At 54.0% G+C, this 26379-nt stretch overlaps 1 protein-coding gene across 1 annotated transcript in view; it reads right to left on the minus strand.

Annotated features, from left to right (window-relative positions):
- PLXNA1 (plexin A1) overlaps window positions 1-26379 on the minus strand; it is a 241253-nt gene that overhangs the window by 121996 nt on the left and 92878 nt on the right. The window contains exons 3-7 of the mRNA XM_077821410.1: window positions 22651-22791; window positions 13709-13809; window positions 7957-8080; window positions 6508-6661; window positions 4822-4921 (exon numbers count right to left, since the gene is read on the minus strand). Coding sequence (XP_077677536.1) covers window positions 4822-4921; window positions 6508-6661; window positions 7957-8080; window positions 13709-13809; window positions 22651-22791 — 620 coding nt within the window. The remainder of the gene's footprint in view (window positions 1-4821; window positions 4922-6507; window positions 6662-7956; window positions 8081-13708; window positions 13810-22650; window positions 22792-26379) is intronic.

Genomic DNA, 26379 nt, shown 5'->3' on the forward strand with positions numbered 1-26379 from the left:
ATTAACTCATGGGGGCATTTATAAAAGAGAGTTCTAACCCCCTCCTCCTCCCATCTTGGATTTACCAGGAGGACTCCAAGACTCTCCCAGTTCCTGTTTGTTAATTGGAGCATGGAAATCCATAGCTTCCCAAAAGGGGCCATTACTGAGAATCCCCTACCTGTCTCCTTATCAGTGTCCTTCACTTGCAAGAGGTTACTACGGAAATCAGGAACAAGGCGCATTATCTTTGTCACTAATGCAAACTGACTTGTTTTCAAGCAAACCGAGCTAGTTTCTATTTTAATTCAAGCCTGACGATGCTCAGGACAAGGTCTGCTTTCCTGGTGATGCTGTAATGCAGCAGTTACACTGGAAACAAGGGCTCTGATTCCCACCTGCACCTTGCAAGAGACCCAGCTCCGGATAGCAGTGGGCAAGTGGCAAAACTCTAAGCCCAGACGTGCGCACACATTAAAGCTGCACTACCGGCTGTTCTACCTTATGGCAACTTCCCACAGCTATATATATAGGCTGCTCTGCAGCCCAGAATAGCTGGGACGCTCGCACAAGCCCTCCAGCCCCAACACGCCTCTTCCCACCCGGACCCGCTCCATAGCATACTCCTGTGCCACAGATTGTGTGGGGACAGTGACACCGAGCCATTATGCCTGCCTACATCACCAAGGGAGTGCCCGCACCAGAGGAAATTACAAGAGATAGAGGACTGAATGCCATCCAGATGCGAGATCAAGATCTCACCTCCTCCTTGAAGAGAGTTGTGACAAGATTTTCCAAGTGATTTTGGTACCCGACTTGAGACACCTTAAAGGGCCTGATTTTCATCCCCCCTCTGAAAACCAGTCCCTTTTATGGCATCTAAAGTTGAGCACTGTAAAACGCTAACCGTTTATGAAAATTGTAGCTGGCATCAAGAGATTTAGGTTGCAAATGTTGGAAAGGAACGTAAGAGAGGGGGAGGAGAGGCAATTTACAAAAACCTAACACCAGTTGAAGTGTACTCATGGATTTTTTTTAAAAAGCTTTCAATATAAACAGCCTTTTGTGGTTGTTGATTTCAACATTCCCCTGGGCTATCGGAAAACCCAGCATGGCCGCGCTCTGCTGGAGAAACAGAAAACACAACCCACCAGAAATAGAAAGTGCAAGTAACCAGCCTGAGGTTTCCCTTCCCCCAAGCTGAGGAGGTCCAAAAAGTAAAACAAGCAGCAGCAAAGCGGAAAAGTAAAAGAGATTGCTTAAAATTCTTTCTGCTGTCATCACCTGAGGTGATTAGCAGTAATGCAGGGAAAGACTTTCTAAGCTCCCAAAGCAGAGCTCCCTATAACCAGGAAAAGGAGAAATGCCAATGAAATTCATTGATGCTAATCTATCGGGGGGAGGAGCCCATGTCTAGGATGCTGGTTGGAAGTACAAAGCCCTAAGATGATAAATCAGAAAGAAATAGGATAGAGTCCCCTTAGGTTGCTCTCTCAAAGATACATTCACAGGAGAGACTTTTTAAACAAGGTATTTTAAACTCATCTTTGACTACTGATGATTCATTTTCATTGTGGTCCCTTAAAAATAAAAAGGAGGGGAGGTAACATACTGTTCCCCTACCCGAGTCTCCCCTGCAGCCAGACCAAGATTCCCAGGGTCCTTTGAAAATGCACAGAGAGCCCAGTTCATGTGTGGCAACAGGAATCAAAGGCTCTCCACACATGGCAGGACCAGACCCACGATCTGCAAATGGATTTTAGCTGCAAATTTTGTGGGTGCCTTTCCAGAGCTCTGCTGAGAACACACTGGGCCAGTATTTCCACTGGTGTAAATTGGTGGATCTTCATTTGACTTCCCTTTAACTACTCCAATTTCAGCTGTCCCACAATTCTTCTGTCCTTCTATAACGATTTGAAAATCTCTCAAACCTTTCATCCTCAAGCAGAGGAATGATTCAACGCTCAGGCCCTTGTCTCCTGACCTAAGTGAAGCTGCCCAAATGTAAAAGTAAAACATAATACATGGTGATCAGAAAACCAGACAGGAAAAACATTAACCTCGTGGAAAAGCACATTGTTCCTAATACAGAATTTATCAGGCTGACCTATAGATTTTCCTCTGCAAAATATGAAACCTGGATCCAAAAGGCTATTAACTCTGAAGAGATCCATTAAAGCCACCTGTCTGCAAATGGTATTTAAATGTATTGCATCACCCTGGATACTGTCATGTTCTTTGGCTATGACTTGACTGCAGGGCACACAATTAAAATTGCCTCCAAACTCTAAAATCCTTGACGTAAAGAAAATAATAAAAATGTTCAACAGCCTTGAACAAGGACTTTTCTATCAGCTCCAACCCAGAGACCATAAATATTAATGCATCCATAATTAGCCTTTTTAAATAATGCATCCAAAATCAAACCTCAACCTGGTAATAAATCAGGCAGGGATTTTTGTTACGGGTTTTTATTTCTACGTCATGCCCATAAAATAAAATCCACTTTCCTCAGCATCTTTACCCTCTAGATCAAGACGATGGGCCCCCAATCTGGCCATAGTTGATGCCACTTGTAGTTAAAAGTCTTGTTTCTTTTACTGATTTATTTTTTTAAATCACACCTGCTTTTTAAATTTGCAAAATAATGACATGCAACTTTCCCCAGCACAAGCTGACTAACGTTACTGAAATCTCATGACACGAAAGGAGACAGAGCTCTTTTCTTGGGTCAAGGTGAGAGAGAAAGTCCAGTTCAAAACTCTCTTCCCCCCCTCGCTCTGCAAGGGAGAAAAGATCTGCTCTCTGAAGAAGTGGCAGGTGGTACCAAATTGCCAGACACGGGACCAGCCTCACCTCCCCAACACAAAACACTTGGAGGTAGCATTCCTGTCTGTACGTCACAACCTCCACTGTTCACCTCACAGTCCTGACTGCTCTGCTCTGATGCCAGCCTCTAGGCCCCAGAGACCCTTCCCAATTCCGCTTGGATACAGACATCTCAACTGCTTTTCCCCTGATCGAAGTTGAAAACTCAGCTTGTTTGATGAATTGTCTTTGAAGAGGCTTTTTGTAGCAGAGCTCCAGGCTGCCCCTTTGATTTGGAGCTAAACTCTTCTGCAGGAAACTTTCCAATACACATTGTCAGACATTCACTCTGCTGGAATCATTGATCACCGTCTCTTGAATACATGGTTTCTGGCAGAACAGAACCACGCACATTCTTGACCTCTGAATTTTTCGCCCAAATACACACCAGACTCTTCTCTAACTAAAGTTTGCATACTACACTTATTGCCATATGACTTATGAGGAGAGGCTGAGGGAACTGGGATTGTTTAGTCTGTGGAAGAGAAGAATGAGGGGGGATTTGATAGCTGCTTTCAACTACCTGAAAGGAGGTTCTGAAGAGGATGGATCTAGACTGTTCTCAGTGGTACCAGATGACAGAACGAGGAGTAATGGTCTCAAGTTGCAGTGGTGGAGATTTAGGTTGGATATTAGGAAAAACTTTTTCAGGAAGAGGGTGGTGAAGCACTGAAATGGGTTGCCTAGGGAGGTGGTGGAATCTCCTTCCTTTGAGGTTTTGAAGGTCAGGCTTGACAAAGCCCTGGCTGGGATGATTTAGTTGGGGATTGGTCCTGCTTTGAGCAGGGGGTTGGACTAGATGCCCTCCTGAGGTCCCTTCCAACCCTGATATTCTATGATTCTACCATTCATACTATCTAAGCATGGGGTATACCAGCCATCACTGCATATCCCAATAGTCCACATATTTTATCACAAGCATGGCTCAAACACCCCGTAGATCCACACTGAAAGAAGGTCCCAAAAAAGTCTGGATAGAAAGCTAATCCACAGTTACTTCCACTTAGAAAACTCTTGGGCAAATGCCCCACCATACGTAGGATGTTCCATTCAGCCTTGCAGGAACGTCCCAACCTGCCATCCAACAGCCTGAGGAAAACGCAGGATTTCATGAGTTCTGCACAGCCAAGTCATTCCTGCCCTGCATGTTAACTGTTCGGAGGAGTAACAAGATGCTTGGCCCCTGAAAGAGGAGTTTGAGTCACAGGAATTGCTAAGGAGTCTGCATTCTGGTAAGTATCCATCTCGTTCCTGTTTCTTCCAAAGCTTTCCAAAAAGAAAATCCTAGTTTTCAAATGAGCTTCCGCTGTGAGCAGCGACTGTAGAAAAGAGGCACTGTGTGGCTCCACGTTTAGCATCTCACACCTGCTTCCAGGTCCCAGTGCTCCGTTTACAAGTAAAGAAACTGGCTGGGTGCGGGGGGCTATCCAATTGCCAGTCCTGCAAACTCATCGTAGGCTCAGAATGTCACACTTTTGGGCTCTTCCCTTCCCAGTTCTGCGGGCCAAGTTATGCCTTCACAGACTCCCCACTGTCTTGAGTGCCACCTATGCAGCACAACGGCCTTCTGCGAGATTGCACAGGTGTATCTGACTGGGACTTTGCAAACAATTCTCTTGGAGAAGCAGCAGGAATGGACTCCCACTCCCTCTCTCTTAGCTGCACAACAAGGATGGGATGGATTTATAAAGCATGACTGTTCAGAGGTTTCCCCTGGTCTCAGGGGCCCTGGCCCAGTCCTTGCCCCTTCGCTACACCAAACGTAAGGGGAAGACCAGATGGCTTAGATCACCAACAATCCTACCCCAAATCTCAGTGAGCCATAGCACACAGTTAGCACCCTCTGGGCCTGTCTACACACGTTTCTTAGGTGCATAGCTGGCATCTCTCCCTAGCTGCCTCTGCCTCTCTCCATCTCTCATGCCCTACTCTGACCCCTCCCCAGAACGCACTCACGCAGCCCAGGTCACTTACGACTGATGGACGCTGCAGTTGTAGAAAATGAAATCCACAGCAGCAAACTTCTTCCCAGTCTCCTTGGATTTCAGGTAGAGCTTCACCACCCGCTTGTCGCCTGCAAGGGAACAAGGTTTATGCACTGTTCAGAGAGGGGCCACGGGCAGAAAGGACATGGATCAGAGAGAGACCTATGGAACCGAACACATGGCTCAGCAGGGAGCGATGGAGGCCTGTGTGGGGGTTGACTGAGGCACGAAGCGATCCCAATTAACCCCAAATAGCTAACAAAATCACCCAGTTATTGAGATAAAAAGGGAGGGCTCTCCTTTAGGAAGCCTCCTGATTGGCTGGCAGGGTTCAGAGGACAGGCAAGGTTGCTCTGTGCGGAGCTGGCAGGTCGGGGGGGTGGGGGAGAGGGAAGGGGAGGGATCGGAGGGGCACATACCCTGGATTGTGTTTATGGTAGCAGCAAGGTGAGGGGCTGAGGAGGGCACCCAAACCAGATACTGGAAGAGTCTAAACCAGCGCAAGAGTCTAGTGGAGTCTACTGCAAAATCAGCCTGTTTGGAAAATGCTCCAGTGCTAAGGAATGAGGTGCCACAGAGCCCTGTAGGGTACCACAGTGCTAGACTGGCAGTCAGACGCTCGGGCCATCTACAGGCAGCTGTGCCCAAGAAGCAGAAGAGGGTGAGGGCAGAGCACAATGAAGCATCTACCCCCTTTTTAACTGCAGTCTCCCCTCTCTTACCCACACAGCATATTAACCAGCGCCTCCAGGAGCCGAGTTCTTGGCAGACGCCCCTGCGTCCAGCTATACAGGAACAGACTCTCTGTGTAACAGGTCACTACACCATTTGGCCCAGAAGGAGGAGTGGCTGGGCCAAATCTCACTGGCGTTGTGACCCCTTGTCCCAGGTCACCATGCCACTCACTGAAATTTGGCCTGCTCCTAACCTCCCCCAGCAGTGTCACTGGAATGTGCCCCTGACTCACAGCTCTATCCCGGAGACAGGTGGCTGCTGGAATTTGGGATCCCAGTTACATGCACATACAAGGGCGCAGAGAACAGAAACAGCCTCTCCCTTGCTGCACATCCAGCACCACAGCATCAACACCGCTGGACATGGAAAAGAGCTGCTACGCTCACCCAACCATCTCCCCAGGGCCAATGCAGGACTGATCCTGACAGGGCATTCCCTCATGTCTGGTCCAAGCCAGCTTTAAATGACTCAAAAGATAGGGCCTCTGCACTGCTCTCCTGGGGAGACTACAGCCCTGCTCATTTCATCCAGGGGGCAGGGGTGGGGTGTATGTGTTGCAACAGGGCATGCCTGAATGCCCACACCCTGACCACATGTGTATTGACACACTGTGCTCCTCTCCTCTATCTGGAGGCAGAGAGGGGGGATGTCACACACATTTATGCTATAGATAGCTAGAAAGAGCCAGGGCTTTTAATGCAAGTTTAAAATATACAGGCTGGGAATGGCTGAGCTGCCATCAAACTATTCCACATATTCATGACTCCTCGCTGCCTTCTAGGTCTACAACTCTGTGGTAAGTGCAGAACTAAGTCATACGGGAAAGGTTGGTGGCCAACCCAGCTCTTCTCTGCATGTGGCTTCCATGGGAAGGTCCTGCAAGGTATGTCAGGCAGCCACTGCAAAGGTGACATGGACCAAGTGTGGTTCCTAAACTCACCCCTGCCCCTGGTGATGGGAATAACATCCTTTGCAGATGGAGAGCTACAGTAGATCCTCCCGTCTTCAATGCGGCTCTCGGACTCCGTGAAATCTTCAAAGGAGCAGTTCACCCCGGCAGAGAGATCTGGGACGTTCCAGGCCTGCAGAACCAGCTGGGGAAAGGAGGGAGAAATATCACACAGAGAATCAGCTAATAAGAGGAACTCGTTAATGATCAACCAGACCAAGCCCAGCCAACAGGCCAGGCCAGGAACAGTACCCATATGATCCCCGAAATCCAGCAGGGAAGCCCAGCCCCCAGTCCGTAAGCAAACACTTGCCCATTCCTGAAAACCAGGGGGCAAGGAAGGAGGTGAGATTCAGAGAGTGTAAGGCCAGAAGGGACCATTAGATCATCTAGTCTGATCTCCTGCATAGAATCATAGAAGGTTAGGGTTAGAAGAGACCTCAGGAGGTCATCTAGTCCAACCCCCTGCTCAAAGCAGGACAAACCTCAACTACATCATCCCAGCCAAGGCTTTGTCAAGCTGGGCCTTAAAAACCTCTAAGGATGGAGTTTCCACCACCTCCCTAGGTAACCCATTCAGACACAGGAAATCAAATGCCTTATAAAATCTATGTACATTACATCTACACGGTTACCTTTGTCAACCAAACGTGCAATCTGATCAAAGACTCAATTCAAGTTTGTTCCCCAAGACCTATTTTCCATAAAACTATGTTGACCGGCATTAATTATATTCCTATCCTTTAACTCTTTATCAGTTGAATCCCATATCAATTTTTCCATTACTTTGCCCAGGACTGATGTCAAGCTAAGCAGCCTGTAGTGAAGCAGGCCATCACAACAGCCCTTTCTGAATATTGACACATGAGCATTCCTTCAGTCTTCTGGAATCTCCCTCTATATTAACAGAGATTTATTAAACTCTAACATCAGTGAGCCAGATATCTCGTTAGCCAGCTCCTAGGTGCCAGTTAACTGGGTCTGCCGATTTAAAAATGCTTATCCCTAGTAGATGTTATTTAACAGCCTCATTAGTTACTAATGGACTGGAAAGTACTTCATCAACCTCATGTGATACGAGTACATCATCCTGCTTCTTTCCAAAAACAGAACAGAACGATTTATTGAACAGTTCTGCCTTTTCTGCATCATTATTAACAATTTTACTACCTCCAGGATTTCTTTTGTTACTGATATACTTAAAGAGATCCTTATTATCCCTAGTCCTGCCAGCAATGGATTTTTCCCTGTCTTTAGCTTCCCTTATCAATTTTCTGGATTTCAGAATTTGTAATTTATAATTGATCGCTATCTATTTACCCTTTTTTCTATTTGTTCGATACTGCATTTTTATTGCAAATTGTTGCCTTCACTTTGCCACAGCACCAGAATGAAGCTAGCACGAATGACGCTTAAACACCCCCAGGCTGAGCAGCTTACCGAGACCTCGGACATGGTGACCGATATGTTCTTGGGCTGGACGGTGAGCTGGACGCACTGGCGCAGGTCCGAGGCAAAGCGCTGAGGCTCATCAGCCCGCTCACATCGGTCCTTCCGCGAGCAGCTGCAGAGGGATAAAACAGCCATAGTGAGGACAAGGAGAATCCCCCGAGCTCAGAGCTAAGCACCACCCAAACCTGTGGGAGGGCCAGTCACAGGGAATTACTGCTACACTGAGCTTTACACAGAGCTCAGAGGCCGGCCAAGACTAGAGGACCCGCATGCTGCAAACTCACAGGTCAGAGCTTTACCAGGGTGGGATGGAGAATGGACATCACATGAGAGGCAGGCTCAGGAGCCCTCCTAAAACCCTGAACAACTACGACCGATCCCAGAGCAGGTGTTTGGACAGGATGTATCACACCCACCAGGCAGCATCCCTGGCTACTCTAGCCCTGGGTACCTCCAACGGCTCTCTTCCAAGGCATCCCAACCCAGCACTGCAGCACTCCTTGCTACTCTAGAATGGATACACCACACTACTCTGCCGATGCACCCCAACCCAGCACTGCATCATCCCTTGCTACTCCAGCCCTGGTACACCACACAGCTCTGCCAATGCACCCCAACCCAGCGCTGCAGCATGCCCCTGAATATTCTAACCCTCTCCCCCAGTTCTTTGATGGTGCTCTCATCTAATTGTGTGGTGGCCTGGGGTGGCATGAGAAATTATTTTCCACTTGTACCCTACACCCTGCTATGGGCTCAGGTCTTCAGAGGATAGTGCACTAACTTACTCCCTCCCCTTGCACCAGTAACTACCAGCTCCTCCAGAACATGCTGAAGCTCCCCCGTCTTTCCTCTATGCTCTCAGTGCTTCTTTCCCCACAGTACATCAAGAAAGCAGCTCTGGATTAACCAGCCCTCATGGCCTGGGGGCCATTCCCCCACTCTGCAGCCCCTTCAAGACGCACTGCTTCCTCGTAATGAGTTCGAAGAACTTCCCTTTGCTTCCCCTCCCTTTATCTGCAACAACATTATTGCATTATGGGAAAAAGTCTAATTAAGTGGAGGGCAACAAGAAAAAGAAATGCCTGGACACATTTCAAGGTCCTGGAGGTAATCTGGGTGATTTATCCCCTGAGCAGACGCCAATGCCACACCGTATCTCAGAGACCCCGAAATATGCTCTGTCCCATCCTCCCCCGCCCCGCAAGGGATCATGGAGGGAAATGGCAGCTCAGAGTTTAATTAAACGCCCTGCATGGCTAGAGAGGCAGAGCTTCGCCAGGGAGAGACACACTTCCAAGGTGTTTTTCAATTCCAACCCCCAAAAGAAAATCCCCAAACTTTGTGCTGGTTTTTCTACCTTCCATGCCATTTTGCCACCCCTCCTGCACATGGAGCTGAGGTCTGGGAGCCTGGCTGCCAGGTTAAAGGCCTTCCCTCCCAGCTGTCCAGAGCAAATTACAGCCCATTCACACCGCCCCCTCCCTGCAGTAAGTACAGGTGAGGGATGACTGCCTGCCTGCGATTTGCCTCTGAAACGACACTATGACTTCGATTCCTGCCAGACACAGGTGGGGAGGGAGGGCAGAGTTAGGGGCCCCTGTGGTTTAGCCTCTCCGCCTATCCAGGCAGCTGTGCCGGCATCACTGCTAACCACAGGAGTCTGTGGCTGACCACATGTGCACCACAGCGGGATGTCCCCGTGCTGGGGGAGCTATTGCCCAGCTTATTGGGTCTGACCTGAAATCTACCCTGGGGATCGAGAGAGAGGTGTCAGGTTTTGGCCCTTGGACGGCATGAGGCCCAGCGAGTCTGGAAAAGGAAGGTCCGGGTGAGGCCCCCAGCCAGGAGATCACTGGCTCCATCCAGCAGAAGCTCCCTCGGACTGCACCACACCCCGTGTTTGGGTCTCTCCTCCCCAATTTCCCTCTGCTTCTTGCCTACCCCTCCCACCCACAGGCCCACTACAGCTTGGCTGACAGTGTGAGGGGATGGCTCACCACACTAAGGCTCAGTGTGTAATGCCTCAGCTACCCACACAGCCACTGGGACAAATCCCAACAGGCTCAGCTCAGCCTTTTGCCCTCCAGAACCAATCAACTTGGTTCCATGCAGGTTACTGCATGTGGGTCCTTCAGAGTGGAGACACGGAGCTTCTGCCTGCTCCACATGGACACTGAAGATCCCAGGGCACACTGAGAAAGAGCAGGGCTTTGTCCACTGAGCACTGACTGCTGCCCTCCATGCCTGAGGGGCTGCATTTTGGCTGGGCTGTGCACACAAAGGGAGAGGCGCTATGGTGCAAAAGGCAGGAGATTATTCTCCAGCGTCTCTCACCCGCCGCCTGCACTTTGCAGCCCACCTTCACTGCTAAGGACGCTGGCACACAACGGGGCCTTGGCTCTATGCCGGTCTGACTGTGCCCGCTGCCTCTCCCCAAGCTGCACCAGCACACGACGTGCAACAGCAGAGCCGGCTGCCTTGGCTACCGACAATGGCTTCGTGCTGAGCCTCAGAGGTAAAGCTCCTGCTTTCCACAGGCCTGAGTATCAGAGAGGTTAGCTCCAGTACTTCTGGCCTAGATGGCACAGTGCAATCAGGCACATTTGCATGTGTGAGAGAAACCGGAGTAAACATCACAGCATAAAGAGACGGGCAGCTCCTATTAGCTCCCCGAGTCCATCGCCCACTACAGGCTTAGCCCCCCTGTACATTTCCTAGGAGCAGAGGTTGCTGGAGGCAGGCCCGTGGACAGCAGTTCCGGGCCCCAGGGCAGAATAGTCAACGGGCCCCAGGCACGCGCAAGCCGCAGACGTGGTGCACGTGACATTTGGGCGGTGCTGCACCTGCACTGCTGGGTGTGCTCTTCCGGCACAGCCAAGGCTTCTGCATGCCCACCCGGCAGGGTTCCCAACTGTCTAATCGCACAGACCCAAAGGCCTTTGTTCTGCCCCCTGCCCCACCCCTTCCCCGAAACCATGCCCCTATCGCGCCCCTTCTCTGAGGCCCTGCCCCCTGCTCACTCCATACCCCCTCCCTCCATCGCTCGCTCTCCCCCACCCTCACTCACTTTAACCAGGCTGGGGCAGGGGGTTGGGGTGCGGGGTGCAGGCTCCGGGAGGGAGTTTGGGTGTGGGAGGGGCTGTGGGCTCTAGGAGGGAGTTTGGGTGTGGGCTCAGGGCTGGGGCAGGGGGTTGGGGTGCAGAAAGGGGCAGGGGGTTGGTGCTTACCTCGGGCAGCTCCCAAAAGCAACTGGCACCCCTTCCGGCAGCAGCTCTTAGGCGGGAGGCCCAGGGCTCCCTGCCTAAGTTCCCTCTAAACTGCATGTCTATTAAGCCCCATGCAGGGGCTATGAGCTGCGGCGGGAAGAGATACTTCTCCCCCAGCATGGACTTGTTGTGGCGGGGAGAGGCACCCCTCCCCGCCAGCCTCAGCACGGACCAGCCCCACACTTGCCACAGCTGGGGGAGAGGAGCCCCTCCTTCAGCCCCGAGCTGCTGCGGCAGGAAAGGGCTGGGGGGAGTCCTCTCTCCCCATCACAGCCACGGGGCAGCCTGTACACCAAACCCCTCATCCCTGGCCCCACCCAGAGCCTACACCCCTCACCCCCCAACCCTCTCTCCCAGCCCTGAGCCTCCTCCCGCAGCCAGAACCTCTCATTCCCGGCCCCACCCCAGAGCCTTCACCCATAGCTGAAGTCCTCATCCCCCCTCACCCCAGCCATAAGACCCCTCCTGGATCCCAAACCCCTCATTCCTGGCACCACCCTAGAGCCCGCACCCCCAGCCAGAGCCCTCCCACACACACCCTGCACCCCAACCCTCTTCTCCAACCCTGAGCCCCTCCCACACTCCGAACCCCTCAGCCCCACCCCCACCCACATGAATTTTGTTATGTGCGCCGATATGTCACACATCACCCCCATATTGGTGCATATAACTGCACATGGATGTAAAAAATTAGAGGGAACACCGGTCTCCGTGCGTCACTGCCCACAAGCACCACCCCTACAGCTCCCATTGGCCGCAATTCCCGACCAATGACAGCTGCGGAGTCGGTGCTGGGGGGAAGGGCAGTACACAGAGATCCCCTCTCCAGGGGCCGCAGGAACATGTCAGCTGCTTCCGGGATCAGTGCGGAGCGAGGGCGGGCAGGAAGCCTGCCTTAGCCCTGCTGCACTGCCGGCGGCCCCTGGGCCCTTTTAAATCTCCTGGGACCCTGGGCAATTCCGCCACCCCCAGCCCCACCTCCCCCACCCGCCGCTGCCCTGGCGGGCCTGGCTGGAGGCAGCCTAGGAGACTGAGGCCATGGTCAGCGTCAGGACAAGCTCTCCCCATGCCCTCTGCCACCCGTGCTGTAGAGCGACTCCAAGGCTCTCAGTCTGTGACCGCTCTGCTGAGGCTATTCACAAGGGTGGGACTTAGTGCCTGTCATGGTGGTAGCTTTGTGCTATGGGCACTGGTCTGCTCAGGACTGGGCTGAGTCCCAGCAACTCAATTCACACCAGGCTCCAAACCACCATCAAACCACATCTGGTCACAAAGGGGAAAGTCACCACAGGGATGAAATGCCCTGGACTCCAAAGGGCTAATGGGGCAATCCAGACTCTGATAGTGCAGCACCCTGGATGCCCAGAAGGGCTGGGGAACAGCTGAGCAAGGGCGAGCTTCTCCATTGCCATGTGGCCTGCATAAATGTGTGCTGCAGGGGGATGGGAAGCTCCTGCCCGTCAGGGAGGGAAGCTTCATGTCTAATCCTTAGCTACCCGGCAGATCTGACACTCAGAATCCTCTGTGCGCTAGATGGCTGGCGACTCGGAGCAGGCTGCCATCAATCACCCTCACTTCTTTCCAGGGGACACAGCGCAGCCAGAGAAGCCAGCGAGAGACAGCACAAGCAAGGCGGATGAGCCCTTATCTCCCAGTCTGGTCTGCCACCAGCTGGAAATTGGTGGGGAACCAACCCCACAGCCAGTGCCCCTCTCTGAAGGGCTCTCATCTGCACCCACACGCTCCATGGAGTCAGTGGGTGGCGACACCACCCACAGCAGAGGAAGCTGAGGGTCACATCTGCTGAGATGGGCTATTCTTCCTTTCACTGGGGTTTGACCACAGCTGTAGGGGCTGAGCACGTACACAGATCTCAGCAAGAGCACCTTGAGAAGCCACCCAAGCAAGGCTAATTGGCCAGCACCTCTGGTGAGGACCCGAGAGGGAACAACGGGAGGCTGCAGGTCAGCACTAAGAGGCCCTGGCTGAGCTGTGTGAGGGGCCCAGGACGGGAATGGGATGGGATGGGGGGAGGCTGGACAGTGCCCTGGACTAGGATAGTAAGACAGGTGAGGAGCGATGGGCACTGGCACGGACCCTGCCTGTATTGCGCTTGGCTCTAGCAGGGCCTACCGTCAGTCCCTGCAGGCGCAGCAGAGTGGCATCCAATCTGTTTAATGTGGAAGGCACTCAGATACCACGGTGATGGGCAGCAGTACAAACCCATACAGACGAAGGACATGTAACAAAAATCCAACAGCACGCTCAGCGCCCAACGAAACAGGGCTCTGTTATGCCGGGTTGGGGCGGGGATTCATGTCCTTGCTGGTCCTGGGAGACCCAGCTGGGCCCCGGCTAAGGGCTCAGGGGAAGCCATGAGGGTTTGCCCTGGGCAGCCTGGCAGGTGACCGGGGAGAGAGGGCAGGTGTGCAGGGCTGGGGCACAGACACCCAGCATGAGCCCGCCGTACTCACAGGTTATGGAGGACACACCAGCCGCAGTGGGGGTCTCTGGAGCCCAGGCACAGCGCACAGCTCTTGTATTGCTCACAGCTCTCCACGGGCACTCGTGTCACCTGGGGGGGGGAGAGAGAGAGAGAGAGGTAGATTGTGAACATGCCCATCAGAAAGCCCCAGGCCAGCCTGTTCCTACCCACCCACCTCTTGGGGAGCCCCACAACACACACCAGGAAAGGGGGCCGGGCTCGGCGGAGTGGGGGCAGCATCGGGGGCAGATGGAACCAGAGCCTGGAGAGAGTGGGGACAGAAGGGAATGGGGGAGATGTAGGGATCCTGCAGGACAGATGGAATGGGTAACTGGGGAGCAGGAGGGGAATGGGACAGGGAGGGGAGGAACAAGGCAGAAATGAGTGACAGCGAGGGAGGAAGGGAAGGTGGGTCGCACTATGATGACGGTGGCTCAGGCCCATGATTAAGGGAGGGCTGTAGGGTACACTTCCCTCATGCTGCTGGATCCCATGCCCAGTTAACCCCACCCTTGGACATGAAGGGATTAACAAAATATAGGGGCAAGCCCCAGGCTTGTTTCGAGCCCAGAGCTGAAGACATGAGGTGCCCCGAGTGTTTCTTTGAGGCTGAGGATGGATGCAGTGGGGCAGCAGGCAGAGACCCTTCTCCTGTGCTTTCATCTCATGCCGTGCTCCCCAGAGACAACCCAGTGCCTATGAATCCAGCAATGGGGTGAGGAGCCCAGTCTCCACCCCTGTACAAGCTCTTGAGGCTGGGGACACACAGAACCTTTCCCTCCCATCCGTGCGGCCACGGTGAGCACATGACGTGAGCAGGTGCCCTCGCTGACTCCACCGTACCCTGAGTCCCACAGCTTGGGGCACACAGGCAGCATGGTGCCTCGCAGCCTGGCTACCCTGGGTGAAGGGTGCCCTCGGAGTTCCCTGGGGGGCTATAGGTGTCCCCTACCCATACGCGGGGGTGTCTGTTAGATACTCAGCAACAGTGCATGGGGCCAGCTTCTGAGCAGAGGTGGCTCTCCTAATAAAGGCCTAGAGGGTCTATTAACACTACAGCTTGCCTCATGACTTGAGCCTCAGCTGGCAGTGTCTATACCTAGGGCAGGACTTTCAGAGATAGGCAGCTAGATTTAGGGTCAAGGGGCAACGTTTAGACACCTGATTTTTACAAGTGCTGAGACCAGATTGGCCAGTGTGCCCTCCCCTCAGTCTCAGGCAGAGAGCAGCAGGACCTGGGTGAGCATTTATTTGTGCTTAATGCCCCCAGGGAGCATTGACTTCAAGGGTCAATAAGGTGAAATCTGGTCTCCAGGAATAGCAGTCTCATGAGCCCACTAGACGGCAGGTTATTTCACTCTATAAACAGCTTCCCTCTTGTCCCTCAAGAAGCCCATATAAGCATGACCACAAACACCAATGGGGGGCATCAGGGTTGTATCCCAAGCACTCGTGCGCATGAACCGCAAATGCCCTATCCTGGGAAAACTCCAGTGCTGCCCCCTGCTTCAAGGAGCTGCAGACCTGGCTCCTTCCCAAGCCAGATGTCCCTGTCTTTCGCTCTCCTTATTATCGAATCATAGAAATGTAGGGCTGGAAGCGAGCTCAGGAAGTCATCAAGTCCAGCCCCCTGCACTGAGACAGGACCAAGCAAATCTAGATCATCCCTGACAGGTGTTTGTCCAACCTGTTCTCAAAAACCTCCAGTGACGGGGATTCCACAACCTCCCCAGGATCTTTGTCCCTCCCCATCACTCCAGGGCAAAATCCTGCAGTTGGGACAACAGTTAGACCAGGTCTCCACTCACGGTTCCCTCTAAGCTGTGCATGTGTGCACGCGCACACAGATCCTAAACCCCGCGCACCCGGTGAAACACCACACGCACAACAATTTGCACGGAAGCACAAAAATTTGCACAGAAGAAAGTTTTTTTGCGCACACAGCCTGTCAAAATTTAGAGGGAACATTGTCTTCACTACAGACTTCTGCTGGCATAACTCAGTCAGCCAGGGGTGTGAAGAGGTGGGACCCCTGACGGGCAGAGGCCCTAGTGTAGACGCAGTTATACAGCTAAGCTGCTCTTTACATACAGCTCATTCAGCTCATGCGAGGGACTTTCGCTATACTGGTACAAAATGCAACTTTGCCGGTCTAGCTCCGGCTATACGAGCAACGCTTTGCCAGTATGGTACATCGGTATCCCAATACCTGTACAGCGCTCCTAGCGTAGCCATGGCCTTCCTTGTTGCGGCCACCAGTGATGTTCCAAAGAGCAGCAGCATTCCATAAGTTACAGCTGTGACAGGCTAACAGCCCTGATGGACAATGGCCAGATGCCAACCCTGCAGCTGCAGGGAAGAGGGGAGATTTTAAAAGGAGCAGGGTCGGTAGGATGTTCACCCCTAATCTGGTCCTCAATGACCTGGAGGTCACCTGGCACGGTTGGAAAGAGCCCTACAACCTTCCATACCTAATGTACAGTCTCCTGTGGGTAACAGTCTGAGCTCCCCTGCTGGTAGCTAAGAAGGGGAAGAGAGACTGGAAACTCCTGGACTATGTGAGGACACCTCTGCTTGCCCCAGTGGGCCCCACACAACCTTAGCTCCTTAGAAAGCTCAATGGTGAGAGGGAGGGCAGGCGAGGCTGCTCTGTATCTGTTCTGAGCAGCCAATGGAACACTGAGTTCATTTCAACCCAGAGGCAAAGGCGCTAAGAAAAGCTACATTATTTCCATCAAGAATTATTGAACCTTGAGAGAGAAAAACAGCTCACGAGGGACCTAAGAGATCCAGTGTACCCAGCACAGACACAGCCTCTCTAGTGCTCTCTGGCTTTCATGGAAAGGGATGCAGGGCTGTGCCCAACATTTTTCAAACTCCTTTCAAAGACTTATGCCCCTCAACCCTGACCTTCAGTCCCCCCATCACCCCACTATCCCAGCCCTGCCCTCCTCCTACAGCTTTGCCAATCCCCCTCCACTCTGACCCACAGCTCCTCCTGCTACTCTAACCCTGAGCTCCTACACAACTCTACAGACACCCCTCAATCCTGACCAGCAGCCCACCACTGCTATTCTAGTCATGGGCCCCCACCCTCCATAGATGCCCCTCAACCCTGAACTACAGCTCCCTCTCTCCCCACAGAAGGGCCTCCCCTGAATGAGGCTAACAACTATTCCAGATTATAATGGAGGTCATGCCTAGATTGTGATACACAAGCGGGGACCACATTGAGACCCCACCAAGCTCATTGGCAAGATGACTCAGCTACTGGAATCAAAGGTAGGTGTGGCATAGAGAAAGGTGAATGGCTAGGGATCCTGGCCATCTAGCCAACCTCTGTAGAGCACAATGAACAACTGGACTCTCCAGAGTTTAGGAAAACGGGCTAGCATTTTACAGCCCCCTATGCCCATTTCAGATGCTAGCCAGACCCCTGCACTCTCCGATATGTGACAGCAGGAGCTGACCTTAAAGGGTTACAAGCTCTTTATTAATTGCTCCTCCAGATTTGATTAAAATCCCCTCATTCCTCTGGCCCTCCGAGCTCTGTTACAACTGTTCATTTAATTACTTTCCAGCAACACCCTGATAACACCAGGCTGCGATGGAAGAGAGCTCTTTTTATTTAGGAAAGGAGAAGACAGGAGTGGGAGGAGGTTTCAGAAGGCAAGAGAGTTCTTTGCTTTGTCAGCAAAGAGACAGAAGCTGCAACAGCAAATGTCATTAATACCCACTTCCAACCTGTTTGTAAGGAACCCAACACAACTGGGTTAATGTCCTGCTACCCTCGCTGTGAAAAACACTGCAGCTCAGCAATAAATCCCCCCCGTTGGGGTTCACTGAGCAAAGCCCTCGTCTGCCTAGCTGCCCCCCAAATATTCCACCAAGGGGAGGCTGTGGTAGGCAGGCCTTAGAACTGCAACAGGGCAATGACAGGGAGGCAGCCAGGAACAGCTTCTCAGATTCCCCCCACTCCCCATTTCCTTTAGGGTCCTCTCACCTCCCCCCATCCCCAGAGTCTACAGCCTTTCCACATGGGATCCCCACAGGATCCCCACACACACAACTTCAAGCCCTTTGACCCCCTGGGAAACAGAGAACTCTCTGTGGTTCAAAGTGCCCTGGAGCATCCATAGATGGTCCTAATGCTCTCTTGTGGCCTGACAATCCAATCAGACCTCCTGCATAACCCAGCCCAGACAATTCCACCAACAATTCTGCATCAGACCATCCCTCCTGGTCATCACTCCTCTCTCCCCAGCTGGCCACAGCTTAGGGCATCTAGGATGGGGCTGGGAGTGCAAAATTGGGGGGAAACAGGGACTTACGGAGGGAGTGAAATCTCCACACATGGGCTGCAGGCTCAGGAACATGGTCTCTCTTTCAGCTTCTGCCTTGGAGCTGAAGACCATCTCCTGCTGTCACTTCAGCACTGCCCCAACCCTTCCCAGCTGCCCCAACACCTGTCTGTCAGGAGGGGATAGCCCAGACCTGGGAACTCCTGGCCAGATCCAGCTGAACGCAGGGCAAAGGGGAGAGGCTGCTCTGCTAAGGAAGAGTTACAACCCATTTTCAATCCTGCTGCCATTAACCAGCAGAGAGGGAGAGGAGGAAATGGAAGAGCTGGGGATAGTAAGGGGCTCGGTGCTGAGAGGCTCACCACTGAGCCACATCCCAGGACCTTTGAGACTCCGGGATTGGGGGATTCGGCCGACAGCCTCCCAGTCAGCAAGTCACTCAGAGAGCCCCAGGTCTCCTCAGAGCCTCTGGCAGATTGTAAACCGGAAACAGGGCCTGGCAGGAGGAGGAGGAGGAAATAGGGTGCTCCGTCCCCATGGGTGTCTGGAGCAATCAAAGGCTCCGTTTTCACATCCCCCACCTGGGACAGTGGCCCAGAGATGTATCATGATTCTAGTTCAGCTGTGGTTCCAGCCACGCGCACAGACTGGGAGACTGAAACACACCTGTCCACAGCTCACCCACACTGCCCACTCAGCCACATCGGGGAGGCTGGGCCACAACACAGCTCCGGCAGGAGTCCATCTCAGGGGGGCAAAAGGCCTATTGCCCCCTTGGTTCATCCCGTGTCCCAGCTCCAGCTGCACTCTGAGCGAGGCACAGCATGGGTAAGCACACTGCAAGGGGGAAGAGTGCTCACAGTTTGCCAAGGGACAGCCCCGGTCCTGTCATGGGGCGCCAGACCCGGCTGTTTCGGGAACATAGGCACAGACCCCACACAAGCCCTCCCAGGGCAAGAACACTCCATCTCCAGCAAGCCTGCCTGCAGTGGAGGAGGATGGGGTGGTTAGTATCCCCTGAGCCATGACCCAGTGGGGCAGCCAACCAGCATGCAGCCCGGACTGCCGTGCGGACCCACCCAGCCCCATCCAGGTGCATCCTTTTGGCCATTGCATTCCTTCAAGGGGAAGATGGTGTTATTGTTGAAATGCTATGGTAGGGCTGGCAGGCAGAAGCTAAGCTTCTCCTTCCTACCCAGTGCCAGGCCCTCCCCTAACACACCACTGCATCAGCCTTGCACTGCAGGACACTGTACGACATAGCAAGGTTTGCAGAGTGCCATTGCAGCACTGGGACAGTGCATGGATCAGCGTTCATGTTGCACTCCCCATCGGTACCCAGCCCAGCCTGGGGAAGTTAACGATCCAACCAGTGGACCAAATTCGGTGATGAATCCTGGTCCATTGCCAACTGAGGCACATTGCACATATGCTAAGAAGAGAAGATCACCCTGCAGCCTTTCTGGGAGCTGAGGTTGGGAAACAGACCTGACCATCCGAACGGGGAATCCCCACCCAGAATGGGGCACGGGGCAGCCTAGCAGTAGCTAAGCATAGCTAAATCGCAGCCCACATTCACAGTGTGGACACAGAGCCATGGGTAAGAACCACTGGGCCAGCAGGCCTCCCTCCCCTGCTAAACCCATAAGAGTTTGCAAAACTGGGATCCCTCCAGGTCATTCTCTGCAGAAACTACAAGCCTCACTTCGAACACATGATACCGGCCCTGCTACCCAACCACATGCAGGCTTCTCGACAGCTTGGGTCGCACACCCTGACAGCTACAGGGTCGTGCACCCTGATCAGAAGACAGAAAACCACCGGTGCTCAGTCTCCCCATCAAGGTCTCAAAGCAAGAGGACGGCCCAGCATGAGCCAGCGTCTACTCAAAGGCTCCGTCCACACTAGAAAGGGCGCTATACTGGGGCAGCACGCTGTACAGACTAAGGACCAAATACAACAGTGACAGGCAGGACTGGAACAGCAGCTGGGGTCGGGAGCGAGGTGCATAGCCAGAGCGGCAGGGATGTGGGAGGGTTCAGAAGAGAGGACATGACTAGAGCACAGAGCCTGGGAGAAGGCAAAGTGCCTAGCCACACTGCAACCGCCCTGTAACAGCCCCCTCCTTCATCTCCTCTTAGGACCACCGGACCCCAAGTCTTGCGGCCCAGTGCAATAACCATGGAATGCAATAACCCAGTGCAATAACCTACATCCTGCCTCTGGTGGGAAGAAGCGAGCAGGGTGAGATCTGTGTCTAAAATCCCCCTGCTGTTCGAGGGCAGGGAGGACCCAACTGCTCAGAGCTCCGCTTGCCTGCGAGCAGCTTCCCAAATGGTTAATTCATCTCACCGCAGGACTCCACTTCGCTCTGCCGAAACGACAGCCCAGGGCCATCCTCCTACCTACCTCACACACCCTACTTCAAACACTGCCTGCACTGGATCCAGCCCGCCTAGCAACTGTGGCCACAGAGACGTGAGGCGGCCTTGTGTTCTCACCACCCGCCTGAGCCAGCGGTTCAGGAACCTCCGCACCCATAACAAGAAGGAGCCAGTCAGAGCTAGTGGCTTCGATGCTGCCCATCTGTTCCCCTGCCGAAGGCATCAGGCACATGGGGGAGGTGAATGGAGAGCGCTTTCCCACTGTCAGCCTTCCTCCCTGCCCCTCTCCTCCAGCCCTCCCAGCAGGGAAGTCAGCTTTGCTCAAGTGTTTAGCAGGAGACTGAGTGAAAGGGTCAGAGAAGCCCATATCCCCAAAGGGAGGGGGAACTCCAGGGGGCTGCCAATAATCGTTAACACCTGGGACAAAGGATTACCCATGCCATAGGATCCCCCTGCTAGGAGCCTGCTGGAGCAGCACTTACAGGGAAGGCACTGAGCTCTCTGCACTGGGGCCAAAGTATTACCCAGGCACCCTGCAGGCAGCTCCAAAGATAGGGGATGACAGGACCAGGGAACCGAGAGGGACATTCAGGCCAGCCAAAGCTCAGGGGAGCAGGGCAGGTAGGCGTGGGGGGGAGGGACAGCCTGGTGAGCAGCTGCAGCCCCCCTTTCGGGAGCGCACAAGTGACCTTCCAGTGGGACTGAGCCCAGTGGGGGATGTCTGTTCCCAGAGGGCAGGAGGGGAAAGCGAGACACTCAGTGGGTTACTGGCAGGCCTAGATGGGACACAGCAGCCCCTGCAGGGACAGATGACAATGCAAAGACAGCAGCCCCAGAGAGACTTCCTCTGGGAGGCAGTGACCCGGAAGAGCTCCATGGGAAAGGGAGCCCAGGGGAGGGAAAGGTGACAGGAATGTGGGAGCGAGTGGCTGCTGGGGGGAACAGGGCCGTCCCTGCCCTACATGTCCCCCAATTCTCCATGGGAGTGTCCTGATGAACCAAGAGCCCTGGAGACTGAATTCCTCCATCCCAGCACGGGCAGCAGCAGCCCAAGCTCCCCCAGCAGAGCATCTGCTCTTCCCTGGAAGGCACCCCCCCACTCAGGCCTACAGGGGAGCCCCGTCGCCAACATGTTCTCCAGTCTCAGCCTCCGCTATGACTGTCGAAAGCGAGACCAGTCAGTGATACTGCACCACAGGCTCCTGGCGCGGGACTGAGAACGGGCAGACTCGTTTCACACAGGCCACCCGTGGCAATCCTCTCTTAGCACAGCTTGAGACAGCCAGAAGACAATATTGCTACCTCACAGGATCACAGCAATGGTCCAGAGAGCTGGAAGCATGCGAACATAGATACACGCCTGCCCACACACACGCACAGGTATGTGCCCTCCCATGCGTAGGAATACCGGTGAATATAAACACTCACGACTATACACAGCATTGCCAAGTTCTCATAACAAACCATGCCGTGTTGAACATGTGCTGTAAAGAAGCAGGCTAAGGGAGCTATATTTGGTCAGCACGGATGGACTGTCTGTCCCTACGTCTTCCAGCAGACCATAAGAGATAACTGCCTGCTGCCCAGTGGGGCCGACCTTGCAGCAATACCAGTGAAGAAGAGCCACAACCCATCCCATTCCACTGGCTGGTGCACTGGCTAGGGGGAGCTACTGAGGTGGCTCACTGAGCCCCAGGGCATAGCAGAAGCTAGGCAGAGGGAAGATCACACATAGCTCCACACCCCCTTATGGTGGGCCAAGGAGCAGAATGACCCTCAAAGGAAGCCTTTAGTCAGCGTTCAGGTGGGGATTTCCAAAGGAGTGAAAGAGAATTGGGTACTCAGTGCCCACTGCATCCAAATGAAGCAGGGCACTGCACCTCCCGCCAGGCTCCTCTGCAAAGCCCAGCGTGAGTGACTAGACCTTGTGCCGTCAGACTGCAGGGCCATGCAGAGGGGGTCTCAGGCCTCTGTCAGAGGCTCCAGGGAGACGAGAGGGACAGTGCTGGCATTCTGTGACCGGGGCAGCAGGAGCAATGCAGCTTCTGTCCCTATCATGCTGCTTACTCCTGTGTTCAGCCTGGGCACTGCGGTGATGGGAGCAGGCTGGGACCCTCCCTCTTGTAGGATCGGGGTGAGATGGCTGCTGCAGACTGCAGCACAGGCTGGTCCCTTCAGCTGCCAACTTCACACTGATCTTGCTGGTGAAGCAGAGCAAGCCCTGCCTCTCCCTCCTGGGCAGTTACCTGTTTCTCAGTCATGGCATAGATGTGCTGGCGGTCGGGGCTGAGCACCAGGTCTCGCAGGATGGAGCTGCCCTCGTGGGCCACGACGTTCTCATACTGCAGTGCCGGGCGCCCGCTGGGACTGGCCAAGTCCACCAGGATCTGCGGAGGAGAGGGGAGAGGATTAGCACGGTCTCCCATGCAGGGTCACTCTGTAGTGGCTCAGGGAGGGGAAATGCTGCAGTCACAGCAATGAGGCATGCACAGAGCGGTTTCAATGACGCATGGACCCGAGTCAGGAGGCCTCAATCTCCCCTTACCCCAACACTCCACCTTGTCACCTTCCACAAGTCTCCGCCCTGCGCGGTTTCCAGCCAGGACCACAAGCGGTGACAAGGGTCATTGCTGACTTCATGAAAATCAGACAGTGGCAGAAATCAACCCGGTGAGAAAGACCCTCAGGCTCCAGGCCTCGGAGGGGCTTTGGCTGCCTCAGGGAAGCACCGGAGCAGCAGCCCAGGCTTAGGAAAGCTCTCCAGACCCTCTCTGCCATCTGGCAGATGTAATGCACTACTTTCCCGAGGCCCCTCCTTTCTCCTACACAATCTGCACACAAGCAGAGCGGGGCGCTGGGAGTAGGCCCACCCAGGGCAAGACTGTGCCCTCAGTCTGTTCTCCAGTCCCAGAGTTCAGTTGTCAACATTCCTAGCAACGGGGCTGTCGCCCTGGGGACAGTATCAGGAAATCCTGCCATTTACTCATCCCACACTTCCCCTTGCTCACTTTCATCCCACTGCTCCTCATTCCACCCCACTGGCTCAGTCTCAGGCAGCCAATCCCTTCTGGCATTTACCCTCTCAGAGAGGCACAGGCAGAAACTGCCTTCCCATTCATCGTCATTCAGCCAGACTATGCAGACTTCTTCGATCTGTTCATCCCTCCCCAGAAGCCAAGCCCTGCAGCCACCTGGTTATTTTTGCTGCTTTCCTCTGAGCTCCCTCCAGTCTGTCAATATCTTTTGAGCGTGGAGGAGGCCAGAATTCCCAGGTCAGTGTCCCCAGAGCTGTGAAGAAAGGGCCTTGTGCCCCCTTGCTCTGGGATGTGGTGCCCCTTGTACAGAAGAGCCCAGAACTGAGCCATGTCTGACAAGGGGCAGGGGGATTTGACACAGTAATACCCAGAAAGGGCTACCACCTCCATAGGCCAGTCTCCCTTGAGACTCAAGGAAGATCTCAAGGCTTCAAGGCGTAATTCTGGGTTGGGCCTAGGAAGGTCTAGGGATCCCACTGTACAACAGAGAGAAGACAGGGTCAGCAGAGATTCAGAAAGCAGCTCTGTTCCCTGAGCCATGGCAGGGCCACAGCAAATGTTTTAATCCCTTTATGGCTCCCTTTTACATTAAAACTCTTCCTAAATGCCTTGCTTTCTCACCGTACTGTCAATAACCACATTAGGAGCACTACTGGGACAGTCACCCACAAGGTGGGGGTTAAATTCAGCAGGGCTAGTTCTCTGAACCCAATTGCCCCTCCCTGCTTGCAACAAATACTTACACTCACAGTCTTTAAGGGCAGAAGGGACCACTGTGATGATCTAGTCTGACCTCCTGCACATTGCAGGCCACAGAACCTCACCCACCCACTCTGGTCATAGACCCCGAACCTCTGGCTGAGTTACTGCCATCCTCAAATCATGATTTAAAGACTGCAAGTTACTGAGACCCCACCATTTACTCTAGTTCAGACCAGTAAGTGCCCCTTCCCCATGGTTCAGAGGAAGGCGACCTCCCCCCGCAACATACACACACACAAGGTCTCTGCCAACCTGACTGGGGGGGGGGGGGGGACGTATTCTTTCCCAACCCCAAATATGGTGATCAGTAGACCATGAGCATGTAGGCAAGACCCACCAGCCAGACATGTGGGAAAGAATTCTCTGCAGTAACTCAGAGCCCTCCCCATATAGTGTCCTGTCTCCAGCCACTGCAGATATTTGCCCCATTTCCACTTTCAGCTAATGGGGTAGCCTGGGAACCTAGCAGAATCCAGCAGCCCCTGGCCTTCAGCAGCCTCCACGGAGAAGGCATCTCGGAACTGGAGCAGGATGCCCCACATCCATTCCCAGGAGGAATCCAGACACACAGAGAAAGGGGCATCCTCCAGAGCCTCCTGCCCCCTGCTAACAAAGCCAGCACCCGTGACCCTGTCACTCACTCACTCTTAGCCCTTGGCCCCTGGGAGTGGGACATTGCCATTCTGCATGGATCTGGCATTCAGATGATAAAAGCAGCCTCGGGACAGGCCAGAGCCTTTGTGGGCATGTTCTTCGCACCAGTGAGTCTCTTGGGGTGCAGGCAGAGAGACAGGCTTGTTCACCACTAGCAAATGGGAAACAGAATACTGGCTAGTAACCAGAGCCATGCTCCTGCCGGGACAAATGGGGAGTGCCAGGCAAGAGATCTCGGAGCCTTCACAGCACAAACCCTGCCCCAAAACATCCAATGCACTGGCTGCTAAAAGCAAAGGGACAACAAAAATAAGCTTCTCCAACCCCTGCAGAGTAACCCCCTCCTGCCCTACCCAGCACCCCAAAGCCTGCTGAAAGCTTTGCAGTCCCCGCTGCAATAAACAGACTCCAGCATTTGCATAGTTCCCAATCAGGCAGAGGATACGGGGCTGGAAAGGCAGGATCCCAGTGTGCGGTTCATTAGCATGGAAATGTATGCGGCTCACAAACAAACCAGGGCCTGTTTAATTAGAGCGGCGCCTTTGATTCACCACCAGCATCCCGCATGCACCAGCCCCGGATTATTTTTAGTCAGTTTTACAAAACAAATGTATTTAATTAAGAGAGACACCCCTGAGCTACTAGAGAGAGAGGACGGCTCCACGTGGTGGGGAGATGGGCTGCCCCCCCACAGGGTGCGGGGCACTGGGGCTTATGGACAGAGTGTAACTCTGCAGGGAGGAGCTGACAGCTGCTTGGGGAGCCGCAGGCAGGAGCTGAAGTGTGTGCCCGTAGCCACTGATTTCTCCTGCAAGCGCTGCGCTCCCCTCCCCTTTAGTGGCACTCCCCATCCTGTCACCCGTGCTTCCTGCCGTGCCATCGGTAGGGGCCCTGCTCCCCTCCCCTTATCGGCACTCCCCTCCCCTTTAGTGGCGCTCCCCATCCTGTTACCCGTGCTTCCTGCCGTGCCATCGGTAGGGGCCCTGCTCCCCTCCCCTTATCGGCACTCCCCTCCCCTTTAGTGGCACTCCCCATCCTGTTACCCGTGCCATCGGTAGGGGCCCTGCTCCCCTCCCCTTATCGGCACTCCCCACCCCATTACCAATGTTCCCTGCTGTGTGCTCGGCATGGGCCCTGCTCCCCTCCCCTTATCGGCACTCCCCTCCCCTTTAGTGGCGCTCCCCATCCTGTCACCCGTGCTTCCTGCCGTGCCATCGGTAGGGGCCCTGCTCCCCTCCCCTTATCGGCACTCCCCACCCCATTACCAATGTTCCCTGCTGTGTGCTCGGCATGGGCCCTGCTCCCCTCCCCTTATCGGCACTCCCCTCCCCTTTAGTGGCGCTCCCCATCCTGTTACCCGTGCTTCCTGCCGTGCCATCGGTAGGGGCCCTGCTCCCCTCCCCTTATCGGCACTCCCCACCCCATTACCAATGTTCCCTGCTGTGTGCTCGGCATGGGCCCTGCTCCCCTCCCCTTATCGACACTCCCCTCCCCTTTAGTGGCGCTCCCCATCCTGTTACCCGT

This window comes from Eretmochelys imbricata, chromosome 7, assembly GCF_965152235.1.
Source record: "Eretmochelys imbricata isolate rEreImb1 chromosome 7, rEreImb1.hap1, whole genome shotgun sequence".
Lineage (NCBI taxonomy): Eukaryota > Metazoa > Chordata > Testudines > Cheloniidae > Eretmochelys > Eretmochelys imbricata.